This window comes from Suricata suricatta, chromosome 6, assembly GCF_006229205.1.
Source record: "Suricata suricatta isolate VVHF042 chromosome 6, meerkat_22Aug2017_6uvM2_HiC, whole genome shotgun sequence".
NCBI classification, from domain to species: Eukaryota; Metazoa; Chordata; class Mammalia; order Carnivora; family Herpestidae; genus Suricata; species Suricata suricatta.
This window is the reverse complement of record NC_043705.1, coordinates 75433677-75450025: the sequence shown is the minus strand read 5'-3', so window position 1 is coordinate 75450025 and position 16349 is coordinate 75433677. Positions and strand designations below refer to the sequence as shown.

Here is a 16349-nt window from a genome sequence, read left to right as displayed (position 1 = left end):
CTAATAAACTCCTGTGTATTTACCTCAACCCTGTCAATCTCACTATATGCAATTGATTTTCTATTTACATTAACGGTCTCCTGAGCTCGGTGCCGGGTGTGCTCTTTAACTGAACAAGTTTCTTTCTGTTCTTTGCTGGCCTGCCTTCTCCATGTTGTAACATGCTTGGGAACCAGTTCATCCCTCCATACCACGGTGATTTGACAAAGCTGGCCTACAGAGAGAATAAGGACTGGCCGCCTTTGGTTTGAAAATGTCGAAAGTTTTCTGTTCTCTCCAACAGTTTTCACTTCCACTTCTAATACCTTATGTGTACGATCAATTTCTATAAGATTTTCTTTAAAAAAATTTAGTACTTTAAATTATCTGAGGAGGGAAAGGTGGCAAGGGATAAATGTGATTTTTTTTTTATGGAAAACATTAAAAATCTCTCATTTCTTACACACTGTCATATTTCCAGTGATTCGTAGGATTCGTATCACGGGAGCTACTCAGTTATTCTGGAATGAATAATAATGTGTTAAAAATGTCACCCTTTGCCTCTGCATCAGTAGAAATAAAATACTTCTTTGATGATTTCCAGCTGCAGTGAGTCCACTTATTTTTTTCCACTCAAACTTAGATTCTTATAAGATGCAGAAATGTGCTATTCTTTTAAGTAAATTTGGCTGAGTGGCTCTGGATTTGGAAAACAGAACTGTGCTAGCAGCTAATGAATGTGCCAGGAAAAAGTACACGACACAGTAGAAGAAAATCTAAAACACTACCAGTTCAACTCCCAATGTGTCAAGTTGTATGCTTGCATTAACTACTTCATGACCGAGTGCTCCTTTTTTATTCAGTAGGGACCTTTCACACTTTCACATTCCCTGACATCAACATGAAAACTTTTCTGGTTTTCCTTCAGGAATATAGTGAGATCAAACTGAAAAAGAAACACACACTGAAAAATTGTCCCATGAGCTTTTTTTAAAAAAAATAAAATACTTTAAAATTATTGGATAAAAAAAATTATCTCAACTTTTAGACAGTGTAAAAATCTTTAAGAATATATTTTTTGAAAGTTTATTTATTTATTTTTGAGAGAGAGAATCCCCATGAAGGCTCCAAAGTGCTGTCAATGCAGACAGAGCCCAACATGGGGCTTGATCTCTCAACTGTGAAATCATGACCTGAGTGGAAATCAAGAGTCAGCCACTTAACCAAAGGGGCCACCCAGGAACACCTAGACAACATAAAAATCTTAAATATAGAGGCATTTAAAAAATGATCAAGAACACTGTGGTAATCCTCAGACTATGAAGTCCCATTTCCCACATATCACTAGTACTTTACTAACTAAAACAAACAACTCTCATTATTGCTCTGTGATTTCTATGGTACATGGAAAGTAAAAGGATGTTCATTCGTGTTTAACCTTTGACAAAATATGTCAAGTAACCAAGCTAAGGAGATTGCAACATGTAATATAACTGATTAATGACAGAGATATGAGAAATAGAAAAATAAAAGCATTTCTTTCCAGATTTTAATATTTTTGGTTTAGAACTCAGTCATAACTGTTTTCCCTTTTGGTTAGTTGATTTGGTTTATCAAGTACTTACTTAACACTAACATTTATTCTACTAGCCTTAGAGAAATAAAACATGATCATGATGACCAGCTCAAGGATCACAAAGGAAGGGAACTTTATTATTTTTCCCTCCTCCTGAATTGAACCATCAAAAATGGGCTTCTCACCCCACCTTCTCTTAAGAAAATGAGACAAATATAAAAAAGGAGAAGTTAGCAAACAATGGCTTGTGCAACTACCATGGACACAGATCTGTATCAGAAAGCACAACTGTGTGATAAATGATCATTCTCATCTGCCTATTCTGCTATTAGGGAACCAATACAAAACAGCATCCACTCAGCTTCCCAGAGCCTTGGGGGGTATTCAGAATTGCGTTTGATAGATGAGTTCAATATGTAAAGACTTGTGAGCTGCTCATAAATCATAACAAACCGATAAATTTTTAGTGAATGGGAATACAAACAAAAACCGTATCTTCTTTCAAACAGCAAAGAGGCCTTTTAAGGCGCTTAGAATTAGCCAAGAAGATGCTACTAAAACCATCTGTACTTTATTAGAGGATGAAGGAAGTATTCTACTTTGAATAAAGCAAAGAAGTATAAATTGTGTGAGTAAGCCCAGCCTTTGCTCCACTCCTGTCATGAATGGTTTACCAACTGTCACGTTGACAGGCTTTTGCAGTGGACTACTGTCTTTTTAACTTGCAACCTTGTTCCCTTGATTCTGCTTATTTGATAAAACATGCCAATGGTAATTCATTTTTGTTAGCATAAAACCACTGTGAAATTATCCTGTTTCACAGAAGGTGTCTGAAGACCTTTAACTATCTGGGGTCATGGAGTGTTTTCCCTCTACAAATTGTATTTTTGTCATATTCTCCCTGCCTTGGGAATATAGTCGCTCGGGCTGACCTTTGAGTAGAAAGATTGATTATATGAGGGCACAAAGACTACAATGAGAAGAGTTTGGAGCAAACCGAATAAAACATGTAAAAGGCCCTTTCTGCAGCAAAAGCAGTGCTGTCTAGAGCGTGATGGTACAATAACAAGGACAGCTGGTATGGTAGACTTTGACTGTCAATTCCGCCATGAGCTTTTTTTTAAGACATCAAATCTTTCCAATAGGACTACCATAAATTTCAACACTGCACCTTATACCTTGAATTATAAAGGAGAGAAACACTCAAAATCAGAAGTCCTAATAGTAGTTGCACAGATTCTTGCTTGAAGCTGGTAAGCTTCCTGGTATCAGCCCACGCTCGTGGCCCAATGCTGACAGAAAGCTCAGGTTGTACCACTGGTGTAGTGAACGCATGTGAGAAATCGTAACGTATAAGCAATATAGAGAGGTCACAAAACACACTTTACTTTCTTAAAAGTGCCAGCTCCAAGATGTAAGTAAAGGATATGTTCGTGTGTCTGCTCTGGAAAACCTCAACACCACCCTTTCATTCTGTAGTCTCCTGGGATTCATTTCCTCCACTCAGAATCAATGTCTAATTGAGTCTTATTGTTTAACTGACCGTGCTTCTTAGAGACAGAGGTGATTCTTCACTTACAGGGTTTTCAAAGGATAGTAACATTTCAGTTCATTCTGAATATCTATTAGTGTTTTTCTGCTTGGAGGCAGACATAATCAACTCATTCAAGATTAGCTCACCTATAGGCAAACAGGCTATGATTTTCAAAGCAGTATGGGCGGGAATATCCACATATTATGCAGGAGTTAAAAATCATGCTTGCCAGTAATTTTTATAGTTGGAAGAAATATTCAAGATATAATATTTAAAAAAGGATACAAAACTGCACATATGATCTAAATATTATTAAAATAAAGTATATATAATATGTATTTCTCACAAAGATGTCCATACACATCCATATTTCTGAGGATTATGGATGGTTTTTATTTGATTCTTCATACTTTTCTGTAAATCCCGTTATCTTTTTAAATGAATATTATTTAACAAATCAAATAAACATTATATTTTATAGCCCCCCACAGCCTTAAAGCTTCACTAAAATGTGTCTCATTGTTGCATGATCCAGGACAACCTGATAGATAAAACTGTCATATAATGAGACTCTTCTGGTGTCTCCATAATGACATCTTTTGAGATGGGGTCTGAGATACTTTTGCCCTACACCACATTTTGCTCTACAGGAAGCAAATATTTACAAGTATTCTGCACAAGATCAGCATGTTTGTAAGAACAGGCTCGGCAACACTACACAGATTCCCAGATCCCAGCTGTCTCTTTCAAACTCTAGTAAAATTTCCCATCAAGATATATCCTGACAAAAATTAATAGCTAGCAATTTTAGTGATTGGAATTTCAAAAACACTCCATATCTATTCCTTCTAGAGAAGCGGAGTATCGGATAAATAATGTGACACATCTATATATGTTTCTTTCAGACTATAGCATATGAATACTTTCCTCTGGGTTTTTTTTTTTTACTACCTTAATAAAAGTCATCCCTTCTTTCCAATAGAGGATTTGCTACATATCTTGACCTTTATCTTCTTGTATGCTTTCCAATGTATTAAGATAGGAAGTAAAAATAATATTGTTTATATTATCCAGACAAAACTATCTCTATTATTTAGCAACTGATGGTACAGACTTGCCGTTCTGCCATTTGGGGTCTTTTCCTGCCTGCTCCACAGCTGTTCTATGACCACTGGGGGGGTCTGACATCCTCTGTGACCAGCATAGATGCTATCTGTTAACTTGCAGCTAGCACAACTGAAATGATTCACGGCTTTTATTTATTGGGGGTGTAAAATATTAAAAGAATCAATACAAGCTGGAGGAGTACCTGAACACAAATTGTTTTTGGCCAGAGCACCAAAATAAGGCGAAAGGTTGTGTTGGAGGGTTTACTTTAAAATCAGCAGATGTGGCATAATTTATCTGAATACTTTGAGCCCTCTTATTAGCTACCCAGTCAATTTATCAACACCAGGAATGAATGTAAATACATATTTTGTGCAGATAAACATATCTGAGAAGAGTGGGGTACTCTCTGAGGAATGAGTAGATTTTCCCTGTGTGCTGCAAGGAGACAGACTGACCTCATTCGTGAATCAAGTGGACTATGTGTATAAATATGCTTTTCTCTATATTCTCTTTAACTTCTAGGCTGGTGGCTCCCAAAGACTTGTAGAATAATATAGAGGCTACACTGGACATGGAATGGCTTTTGGTCAGGTATCTGTCTTCAAATAACCTATGAGGTGCCATTTTGATGGGCCCACTAATGTCAACATGTGAATGTCATAGCCTATTTTCTGCAGTATGAAAATTCAGTCAGAAGAATATTTTTTCCCCAAGTTAAATAACTTTACAGCACTTTTATTCATAAGTAGAATAAAACACTAACTATAAGAAAATAATTTCTTTTGTGTCCACGGAATTCTTCTCTGGAATCAGTAAGTCTGGATATATTTAAACTTCTTAATATTATATATATGCTATCAGATATGAAAGGGTAAATGAATGGCAAAACATGAAAGTGTTTTAAAAATTTTGTGTTTTAGGAATAAGTGATAGAGCCCTCCTAAATCTTATTTGGAAAGAACAGGTTAGACTTAACATTTAAAGTTCTTCTCCTAGTGAGTTTCTGGGTTTCTAATCTTTCAGAAGTTCCAATGTCTCCCTTGATCAGCTCAACAAACTTGAAAAGCAAAACACAGTCCGGCTTCAGTTTCCATAGAAACTTACCTTTTTATTAGACACATCTACTAAATGATGGTCTCATTCCATACTGTATCACATACGTTACTCTTTGGAAATGTATTCTAAGAGGAGTCAAATTATTTCAAAAACATATATTTCAAATGGTGTGTTCAATATCAAAATGATTCATTTTGAGTCTGATTAAAGTTCAGTACAACTATAGCAAACACTATTAATACAACTATATTTAGGTTTTAATTACTGACTTCCTTACAATTATATACACAGGACAGACAAATTTAGCTATTTTAAATCATACTCAATAGTTTAGTATGAGCCAGTTATAAAATCACCTCCATTTTTTTTTTACTCAACAGAAAAGTACCAACAACTCTGAGCTAACGTTTTACTTTTTTCCCCAAAGACCATTTTGTTGGAATGAGATGTTTTAGAACATACCCTATATAGATAAAAACCATTTCTATTAGAGTTTACCTTATTCCCCTTTCAGATTGCATGTTTTCCCTTTAAAAGTCTGTATTCTTTAATTTTGCAAATACTCTTAATGCGAGAGTATTATCTTTGACCTAACACTAATAGAATACATTTTGAAGAATTCCAATAGTGGAATTTACAATATGCAAAGAGAAAAATTTCCATCTGTTGCCAGAAAAATCCTATTTCCTGTACACTTTATGTTGTCCTAAGAAATGTGTTTGTATTAACGTTAATGTTTTAAAATATATCCTATCTAGGCCAAAAATGACTTGATGAGATAACATACTCCAACACTTAAGGTATCATCTTTGAAACAACTAGTTTGAAAAAAGATTGAGGAGAATAATTTTTCAGGGCTAACATATGCAGTGTCTGACAGGCAACAACCAAATATTACGGTTTTAAATAAATAGATCAGAGGAAGAAGGATGCTCATTTGATTCATCAGATGGCAACTTCATATAAAACTATAAATGTCTAAGTTCATAATCCCTTCTGCCTTACTGAAGGTGGAGAAGACTTAATAGAGGCCAGATGCAAGTTTAAATCTTAACTTTTTTCAAATACAATGAACTTATCACACAAAATATATAAGATTTTAAATGATAAAGTCCTTTTAGATTTCAAACTGCCCAATGATTGTTTCTAACGATTATATTTGCACTATATATAAAAGATACAATATTAAATAAACCAAATCAAAGAAAAATCTAGTGTGTCTAAATTACATCAAGGAATTTTACTTTCAAAGCTAAAGTATAGCAAGTGACTATTTTCTTATGAATTATATATTCTATAAACACAGCAATACATACGGATGGAGGCTGAGAAAGAGACCTAAAATATCTTAGGAACTTCAAATTTTGGTCGCCTAATTGGAATATGAACACTTTGTCAGCTGAGTTACAAAACTATGCATACATACCCTGTTCTAGCACTTCTTCTCCTTTTGGCTGCTGTAGTAAGGAAGGCTTATCTTTGTTCTCTGTTTCTGTAAAAGATCAAAAAAGCTGAGCATAAATTTGTGGGATATATCATATACTTTAAATAGCTTATTGGAAATATGCCATCAACATAAAAATATTTTCAGGGTCTTATGTTTCATAAAAACAACAGTATTAAGAATGTAAGTCTAATTCTCAAAAATCTCTAGTGTAGTGACCTATTAAGATGAAGATTTCTGACTTAATAATTAAATCAACTATCCTTTCAGTAATACATACATGATACGAAACTTTAAAAATGCATTAATAAAACTGCTTGTATTTTAAAAAATTGAATTTAGTGATATTTTAAGGATATTTTAAGAACATTTTAAGGCACATTCTATAAATGAGTGACCTAATTGCTATGTAAACTTTGTTCATAAAATTTCCAATAGAAAGACATAAGAAGTTGCTCTGGTACTTTAAGATTGAACTTGTAAAACTCAAAAAAGTCTCAGCATACTTCATCCAATAAAATAGGGTATGGGTTTTGCAAATTATAAACTAACAAAATGACAATCAGTATGATCATTTTGCAGAAGAAGAGCAAGTTCATCAACAATTCTGAGAATGAGACCAAAAAGGCTAAGATTAGAAATGCATCATAAATCACGAACTCCTCTTTGCTTGAGGAGGCCGATTAAAATAGATAATTTAGGGTATAGTTGAAGATAGTAACCATTTTCATTGGCAAACTGAAGCACTCTTTAGAACATGGTGTATAAATTCATAAATTACAGAAGTCATTACTGGCTATGGGAGGAATCAAATGGGGAAACTAGAAAACATGAATTAAATGAAGAAAAAGGTACATTTCTGGAATTGGTCCCTAAATTAATCTGTTGCATCAGTTGAGATTTTTCACTTTAACTGTTTTGATGGGACATGTCAGGAGGGTAAATGGGTTATAAAAGAAGGAAAAGTAGGAATTGGACTGTGTGTACAGGTGACTGTGACAGGAGGAGGAGGATTTTAAATATTAATCATATAGTCACGTGAGACACACAAGAAAATATAAAATATGAAAGCATATTTTGCTTTAAATTAATATCTGTTTTACCTTTGTGATGTCCATGCATCATAACCATATCAGACTGCACAGGGATTGGAACACTGGCCTCTGGTGGTATGGCTCTGAACATATCTGGAGCTACGTTCTGTGTGCAGGTCATGAAGGAGACTGCGTGCCTGGCTTCCATGTAATACATAATGTATAAGTTGCACATTTCATCACTAGATGTGCCACTGTAAGCAAGAAAAAAAAAGGACATAACAAATCAGCCATTCGCATAAAGCACATTCTTAATGCAAACAAAAATACAACCAGTAAATCTGCCAGCAGTAGGTTCAGAGGTGGACATATTGTGCATTTATTTTATAGCTTTCATTAAAGCCCATCACAGTTTTCAGTCTCTAAAGCACAGAGTCAAAGTCCTATTTCCACTTCATGAAGGAGTATCTGCTCGCACTCACTCCACAGATAGCACCAAGTACTGCAGATGGAAATGGCATTTAAGCAGCTATTCCTTCCTCTTCCAAGTCCTTTTATTCTTTAGCCCTTCTTCCATTTGCTAAAACTCGCAGATTGGGCAAAGTACTTTTCTGACAGAAAAATCTTAATTATTCATTTAATAATGGCAAAATTCAGGACACTGTAACAGGAATGTCATATATTATTCAGAAGTCTTCAAAAATGCCTTCTTCCATTTAACTCTGAGAGTCTAGGATCTTGCTTTGGGTAACTGCCTCCTTCCTCACGATCAGAGGAACAGAGAGTCATGTACTGATACTAAGACGTCTTAAAGGTATCCCTGATACCTGACCTGGCACCTGGGCTTCTACAGTGGGGAAGAAAAGAGAGGCTGAGAAGTGATACAAAGTGAAAGCAGTCCTAAGCTCTTCTAAAGGCTCAGACCTATATGGGGGAAGCACTGCACAACTGTAAGACTCAATATTAAAAATAGATTTTAGGAGCGCCTAAGTGGCTCAGTCAGGTAAACATCTGACTTTGGCTCAGGTCAGGATCTCATGGTTCGTGGGTTCAAGTCCTGCACTGGGCTCTGTGCTGACAGCTCAGAGCCTGGAGCCTGCCACAGATTCTGTGTTTCCCTCTCCCGCTGCCCCTCCCTTGCTCATGATCTGTCTCTCAAAATAAATCAGTCTTGGAAAAAAAATAGATTTTAAAACAATGGGATGATGGGGCACATGAGTGGCTCAGTCAGTCAAGTGTCTGACTCTTGGTTTGGGCTCAGGTCATGATCTCACAGCTTGTGAGGTTGAGCCCCACATTGGGCTCTGTGCTGATAGCACGGAGCATGCTAGGGATTCACTCTCTTCTTTTCTCTCTGTCCCTTCCCTGCATACACGTGCTCTCTCTCTCTCTCTCTCAAAATAAATAAATAAACTTAAAAATGTAAAAAAATAAAACAGTGGATGGACATTTCTTAGATGAAAGTTCCAAACAATGTAAGTTATGCCTAGCAGTTTAAAACATATTTTCTGCTTTCTCAATTCACATGGGTTATCATGTATTTCATTCTCTAATATTATTAGGGGGGCATTATTTTGGTGCACCTTCATGAGACTTTGATTTCTGAGGTAGTTTGCACAAATGAATGTTTCCTTTTTGGTATCCTGACAATTTGTAGCAAGCCTCTGCTAATAAAAAACAAGCTCTGAAGTGGACTATTTGCTCTGCGAAAATACGTCACTGGTGATTTTTCCAGCAATGTCATGTGGCACTCACTTCCTCTCCATAGCAACAGAATGACATCAGCAAGGGAAGGAAAAAAACATTTTTTCCCAAACAGGGATGTGATTTCTGTAAGGTCTGAAAATGTAGAGCCCCTGAGAGACCACAGGAATGAATCTCTGCCATAGGAAGCTCTATTCATGCTTTAAAAGTCATTCAGCTCCTCACTCTCTGAATCTGATATCTGCCAGTGTAACTGCCTCTCCCGTGAAACAGAAGCAAAGGGTGAGGCACAATCCCAACACACACCTGCTCGTGACACAGGTCTTCATGTGTCAAAACACCATTCTTCAGAATTCCATCTTAACATTGCTAGAGGTGGTCAGAAAATTATGTGCTAGAAAAGAGATGGCTGATGTCAAAGTAATAAAGGTAGAACCTCTCACCATATTATCTACCCCTTCCCTGTTCGAAATAAAGTAAAACGTGTAGAGCAAGGGACACAGAAGAGGGAAAAGAAACTTAAGATGTGGCTCCACTTTAAGAGACGCTGGATCATTATGCAGAGAAGGAAAGCAAAATAATCATGTATGCTTCTTAAATTAGTGAACGTAAAATATTAATAAATTTATATAAAAATAAATGAAACTTGCAACCAATCTGTGGACAGATCCTTCCATATTTTACCTGAATGGGACCATCATGGCCATGTTCAAGTCTAAACACATGACTGTGAGCTAGCATAATCAGTTCACCAATACAGTTTATTTAAGGTCCCGATTCTATGATACAAAATTGAGCTGGTCAAATAACTTAAGAATCTTTGCTATCATACATAAAATTTCATTAAAGAGCTGAAGAGAATATAAAAAGAGTCATACTTTATTCCTTTCCATCTACAACTGGACTTGTAGTTGAGGTAACTCTCAGTACCTACCTGACAGAGAAACAATCACATCCTAAATGTGTCAGCACTCAACTCATCCTTAGTATCGGCAAACCAGTTTACCTGTTTTATTCGACATGCATCTTTCTTCCACTCAACAACAACAAAATCTGACATTAAATCAGACTGCTTTTGGGGTGCCTGCTCAGTGGGTTAAACATTTGACTCTTGGGGGTATAGCTCAGGGGTAGAGCATTTGACCGCAAAACATCTGACTCTTGATTTTGACTTGTTCATGATCTCAACCTTTCAAAGACTGCGCCCCGTGTCAGCTCTGTGCTGACAGCGTGGAGCCTGCTTGGGATTCTCTCTCTCCCTCTCTCTGCTCCTCCCCTGCTCACAAGCAAATGAGCATGTGCACCCCCTTTCTTTCTCAAAATACATAAATAAACTCAAAAAAAAATCAAACAGCTTTCTGTATTCCTGAGGGAGAATTTTGACTCATCTACCCTTATTTTCCATAAAGAACAATACATGCAATTCAACTCTGTCAATCTAATGATTATTAACATGAAAAAGTATGGAGGGAGGTTCACATATCTGCCCTGGATCCGTTTAATGGCCCTTTAAGCATTTCCGAGTGTCAATGTGATTCCTGAAATGATGCTTCCTGGCACCACCTATATTCCAAAATCACAGTGGTGCAAGTCTTCAATCTCCATGCAAACTAAAGGGCTTATGTGATTACTACTTTTTATATCAGCTAGCTCTAAATCTGACCAAGTGTGATGAGCCTGAAAAAGCCCCCAATAAATATTTGTTGAAGGAAGGAAGAATGAATAATCTATTTTAATAAATGTTTACAACTTGATACGGCATTACCAGGTACCCCTAATATATCACACTGCTGAAACAGGTCAATTTTATGAATTTGGTCTATGGCATTCTGGAAAATATTTATAACTATCTTTTTATCTATCTACCTATTTATCATCTACGTTCTATGAAGGTTTAAAAAATATTTCATATTATAAAAATATATCATAGAGATGTGAGAAAGTACCAACTATTCTGAAATGTCCCATTAAAAAAACCCAAATCCTGCTGTGCACCATGACTGACACTCCCTCCACTGTGACAGAGGCCCTCCGCCCTAAGGCCCTTACACCCAGCAGTTTCGGGGTTTACAACAACAACAACAACAACAAAAGACGGGAACTACTAATTTTGGAAAAAAATATAAACACTTTAAAGAACTTAATTTTCAAACCTTTTAATTGTTTTGTAAGAGGTTTCATGGTACTTTTAAACTTATACATTAAGGACTTAATTGATCATATCACTTTATCTTCGCATAGAATACACACTAAAATGTTGATTACTGTTTGGTTCTATGAACATTCATTAGACATCCTCATATGTCCATTAAGTAACTGGTTCCAAATGAAAAATATGACCAAGAAAATTAACCAAATAGGTAAATATTATCTACCATTCTCATGAGTTAATTTAAAAATTTAGCATATAAACATTCTGGCAAATTAGTTGACGTAATTAGCTTAATTAACTGGCTAAATAAAAATTTTTTGGTGTGTTTAAACTTGACTAAACATTAGAAATGAATTTAGAGAAGTACCATACTGAATATAAAATATGTACTGCACTCAGACACAAAATACTGCTTTTACATAAATTAGGTAGTACTATATTATTACATACATTGGTGCAACTTTGTCTAAGAGACATTCATATTCACTATTTTAAAAGAAAATATATCTAGGTTAAAAAATATTACCTTTAATTGAACTTATCAATATGTCTTACATTAAAACCACCTATTTTCTAAGTTTATTTATTCATTTTGAGAGAGACAAGGAGAGCAAGCTGGGGAGGAGCAGAGAGAAAGAGAGGGAAAGAGAGAATCCCAAGCAGCCTGTGTACTGTCAGTGGGCTCAAACCCACGAAATGTGAAATCATGACCTGAGCCAAAACCATGAGTCAGATGCTCAATGGTTTAAGCCAGCCAGGTGCCCCCAAATCCACTTGTTTTATTGAAAATATCTGTTTATTTATTTTAATTTTATTTTTAAAATAGCTTATTGTCAAATTGGTTTCCATGCAACACCCAGTGCTCTTCCCCACAAGTGCCCTCCTCCATCACCACCACCTCTTTTCCCCCTGCCCCTCCCCCTTGAACCCTCAGTTCATTTTCAGCATTCAATAGTCTCTCAGGTTTTGAGTCCCTCTCTCTCCCCAACTGTCTTTCCCCCTTCCCCTCCCCATGGTCCTCCATTAGGTTTCTCCTGTTCTTCTGTTAGACCTATGAGTGCAAACATATGGTATCTGTCCTTCTCTGCCTGACTTATTTCACTTAGCATGACACCCTCAAGGTCCATCCACTTTCCTACAAATGGCCATATGTCATTCTTTCTCATTGCCATGTAATGCTCCATTGTCTCTGTGTGTGTGGGCCTCTTATTTCTTTTTGTTGTCTGATTGCTGATGCTAGGACTTCCAGCACTATGTTAAACAACAGTGGTGAGAGTGGACACCCCTGTTGTGTTCCTGATCTCAGGGGGAAAGCTCTCAGTTTTTCCCAATTGAGGATAATATTAGCTGTGGGCTTTTCAAAAACTGCTTTTATAATGTTTAGGAAAGTTCCTTCTATTCTGACTTTCTCATGGGTTTTTATTAAGAAAGGGTGTTGTACTTTGTCAAATGCTTTTTCTGTATCTATCGACAGGATAATATGGTTTTTATCCTTTCTTTTGTTAATGTGATGGATCACATTGATGGATTTGCGAATATTGAACCATCCCTGTAACCCAGGAATGAATCCCACTTGATCGTGATGGATAATTCTTTTTATGTGCTGTTGAATTCGATTTGCCAGTATCTTGTTCAGTGTTTTTGCATCTGTATTCATTAAGGATATTGGTCTGTAGTTCTCTTTTTTGGCTGGGTCTCTGTCTGTTTTGGGTATCAAGGTGATACTGGCTTCGTAGAATGAATTTGGAAGTTTTCCTTCTATTTCTATTTTTTGGAATAGTTTGAGAAGAATGGGTAGGAGCTCTGCTTTAAATGTCTGGTAGAATTCCCCTGGGAAGCAATCTTGGTGACTTTCCCTGGGAGATTTTTGGTAAGGTATTCGATTTCTTCACTGATTATTGGTCTATTCATGCTTTCTATCTCTTCCCATTTGAATTTTGGTAGTGCATGTGCATTTAGGAACTTGTCCATTTCTTCTAGGTTGTCCAGTTTGTTGGCATATAATTTTTCATAGTAATCTCTAATGATTGCTTGTATTTCTAAGTGATTGGTTGTAATAGATCCATTTTCATTCCTGATTTTGTCTATCTGGGTGCTCTCTCTTTTCTTTCCAAGGAGCCTGGCTAGAGGTTTTTCAATTTTGTTTATTTTTTCAAAGAACCATCTCTTGGTTTAATGGATCTGCTCAACTGTTTTTTCGGATTCTATATTGTTTATTTCTGCCCTGATCTTTATGATTTCTTTTCTTCTGCTGGGTTTGGGGTGCTCTTGCTGCTCCCCTTCTAGTTCCATTAGGTGCTCTGTTAGATTTGGATTTGTGCTTTTTCTAGTTTGTTGAAATAGACCTGGATTGCAATATACTTTCCTTTTATGACTGTCTTTGCTGCATCAAAGAGGCAGAGAGAAGAATAGGTGAATTAGAAGACACAGTTATAGCAAAAGAGGAAGCTGAAAAGAGAGAGAGAGAGAGAGAGAGAGAGAGAGAGAGAGAGAGAGAGAGAGAGAAATTGATCCAGGAGCAGGGAAGGAGAATTTGAGACCTGAGTGATACAATCAAACAGAACAACATCCTATCATAAGAATTCCAGAAGAGGAATAAAGAGAAAGAGGTCCTGAGGGATACTAGACCAAATTATAACTGAGAATTTCCCAAATCTGGGGAAAGAAATAGACATTCAAATTCAAGAACCACAAAGAACCCTCTTAAGACGTAATTTGAATCGACCTCCAGCACAACATATCATAGTGAAACTGGCAAAATATGAAGATAAAGAGAAAATTCTGAAAGCAGCTATGGAGAAAAGGGCCCTAACATACTAGGGAAACCTATTAGAGTGGTTACAGATCTATCTAATGAAACTTGGCAGGCCAGGAAGGAATGGCAGGAAATCTTCAATGTGATGAACAGAAAAATCATGCAGCCAAGAATCCTTTATCCAGCAAGACTGTCATTCAAAATAGAGGGAGAGATAAAGGTGTTCTCAAATAATCAAAAATTGAGAGAATTCATGACCACCAAACCAGCCCTACAAGAAATCCTAAAAGGGATTCTTTAAGGGAAATGTTGCAAAGAATACAAGGTGCCAGAGACACCACTATAAACATGAATTCTACAGAGAACACAATGAATCTAAACCCACATTTTTCAATAAAAACACTGAATGTCAATGGACTGAATGCTCCAACCAATGACACAGGGTAGCAGAATGGATAAAAAAACAAAATCCATCTGTTTGCTGTTTACAAGAGACTCATTTTAGACCTGAACATACCTCCAGGTGAAAGTAAAGGGATGGAGAAATATCTATCATGTGACTGGAAGCCAAAAGAAAGGCGAAGTAGCCATACTTATATCAGACAAACTGGACTTTACAGTAAAGGCAGTAACAAGAGATGAAGAAGGACATTATATAATAATTACAAGGTCTCTCCATCAGGAAGAGCTAACGATTATAAACATCTATGTGCCAAATTCAGGAGCACCCAAATACATAAAACAATTAATCACAGACAGAAACAATCTTATTGATAAGAATCTGCTAACTGCAGGGGACTTTAATACTCAGTGACAACAATGGATAGATCAACCAGACAGAAAATCACTAAAGAAACAATGGACCTGAACGACACATTGGAACAGATGGAATTGATAGATATATATAGAACTCTGCATACTAAAGTTAGGAAATTCACTTTATTTTCAAGTGCACATGGCACATTATCCAAGATAGATCACATACTGGGGCATAAAGCAGTCTTCCATAAATAGAAATGAATTGAGATCATATCATGCACACTTTCAGATCACAACACTATGAAACTTGAAATTAATCACAGGAAAAACCCGGAAAACCTCCAAAAATGTGGAGGTTAAAAACCACCCTACTAAAGAATGACTGGGCTAATCAGGCAATTAGAGAAGAAATTAAAAAATATATGGAAACAAATGAAAATGAAAATACAACAATCCAAAGTCTCTGGGATGTTTATTTATTTTAAGAGAGAGAGAGAGAAAGCAGGGAGGGAGGCAGGGAGGGAGAGAGGGAGGGAGAGAGAGAGGGAGAGAGAGAGAGAGAGAGAGAGAGAGAGAGAGAGAGAATCCTAAGCAGGCTCCATGCCATAAGCTTGATCCCATAAATTGTGAGGTCATGACCTGAGCTGAAATCAAGTGTTGGACACTTAACTTACTGAAGTACCCAGGCTCCTCCCAGAGCCACCTAATTTTTAGTGGTTGTATTTTTTGTTCAGTCCCTGCTATGAAAATAATTAGTCCTTATTTTTAAAAAGTACTTTTTATTAGTTAACTATGATTGTTCCACTCAAGCAAAATTTTCTCTAGTCCTAAGATTTTTAGCTTACTACAGAGTTAAGCTCAGATCGTGTGGAAGAATACTCAGCTGAAAATCTTGTTAGGCCACTGACAGAATTTTCTCGTAAAACCTAGTTTCCAGGTGGTTGCAGAAGAAGGAAGTTAAAAACTTGATGCTGGTGGTTCTTCTAGTACATGGAGGGACATCTACTAACCCCATACAACCTGCGAGTAAGTAGACTTGTATCTGAGTAGGCGTCATGCTCATGGCTCAACTTGTGCCCAGTGGGAGTGTATGTTCATGTAAATGGGTTGGGAGTTAGTCAGGAAGGGAGGAAAGGGAGAGGAAATTTACAGAGTGTCATTTCACAGACTCATAAAATACTAGTTTTCTTTTTTTACAATTTATATTCTCAATTGTAATTCTATAGTACCCTATGGAAGTAGTATC

The 16349-nt window shown here is 36.4% G+C and overlaps 1 protein-coding gene across 1 annotated transcript in view; it reads right to left on the bottom strand.

Moving 5' to 3' along the window:
- Positions 1 to 16349, bottom strand: part of PAM (peptidylglycine alpha-amidating monooxygenase) — a 135746-nt gene that overhangs the window by 45908 nt on the left and 73489 nt on the right. The window contains exons 5-6 of the mRNA XM_029941233.1: positions 7803 to 7987; positions 6682 to 6747 (exon numbers count right to left, since the gene is read on the bottom strand). Of these exons, the coding sequence (XP_029797093.1) occupies positions 6682 to 6747; positions 7803 to 7987 (251 nt within the window). The remainder of the gene's footprint in view (positions 1 to 6681; positions 6748 to 7802; positions 7988 to 16349) is intronic.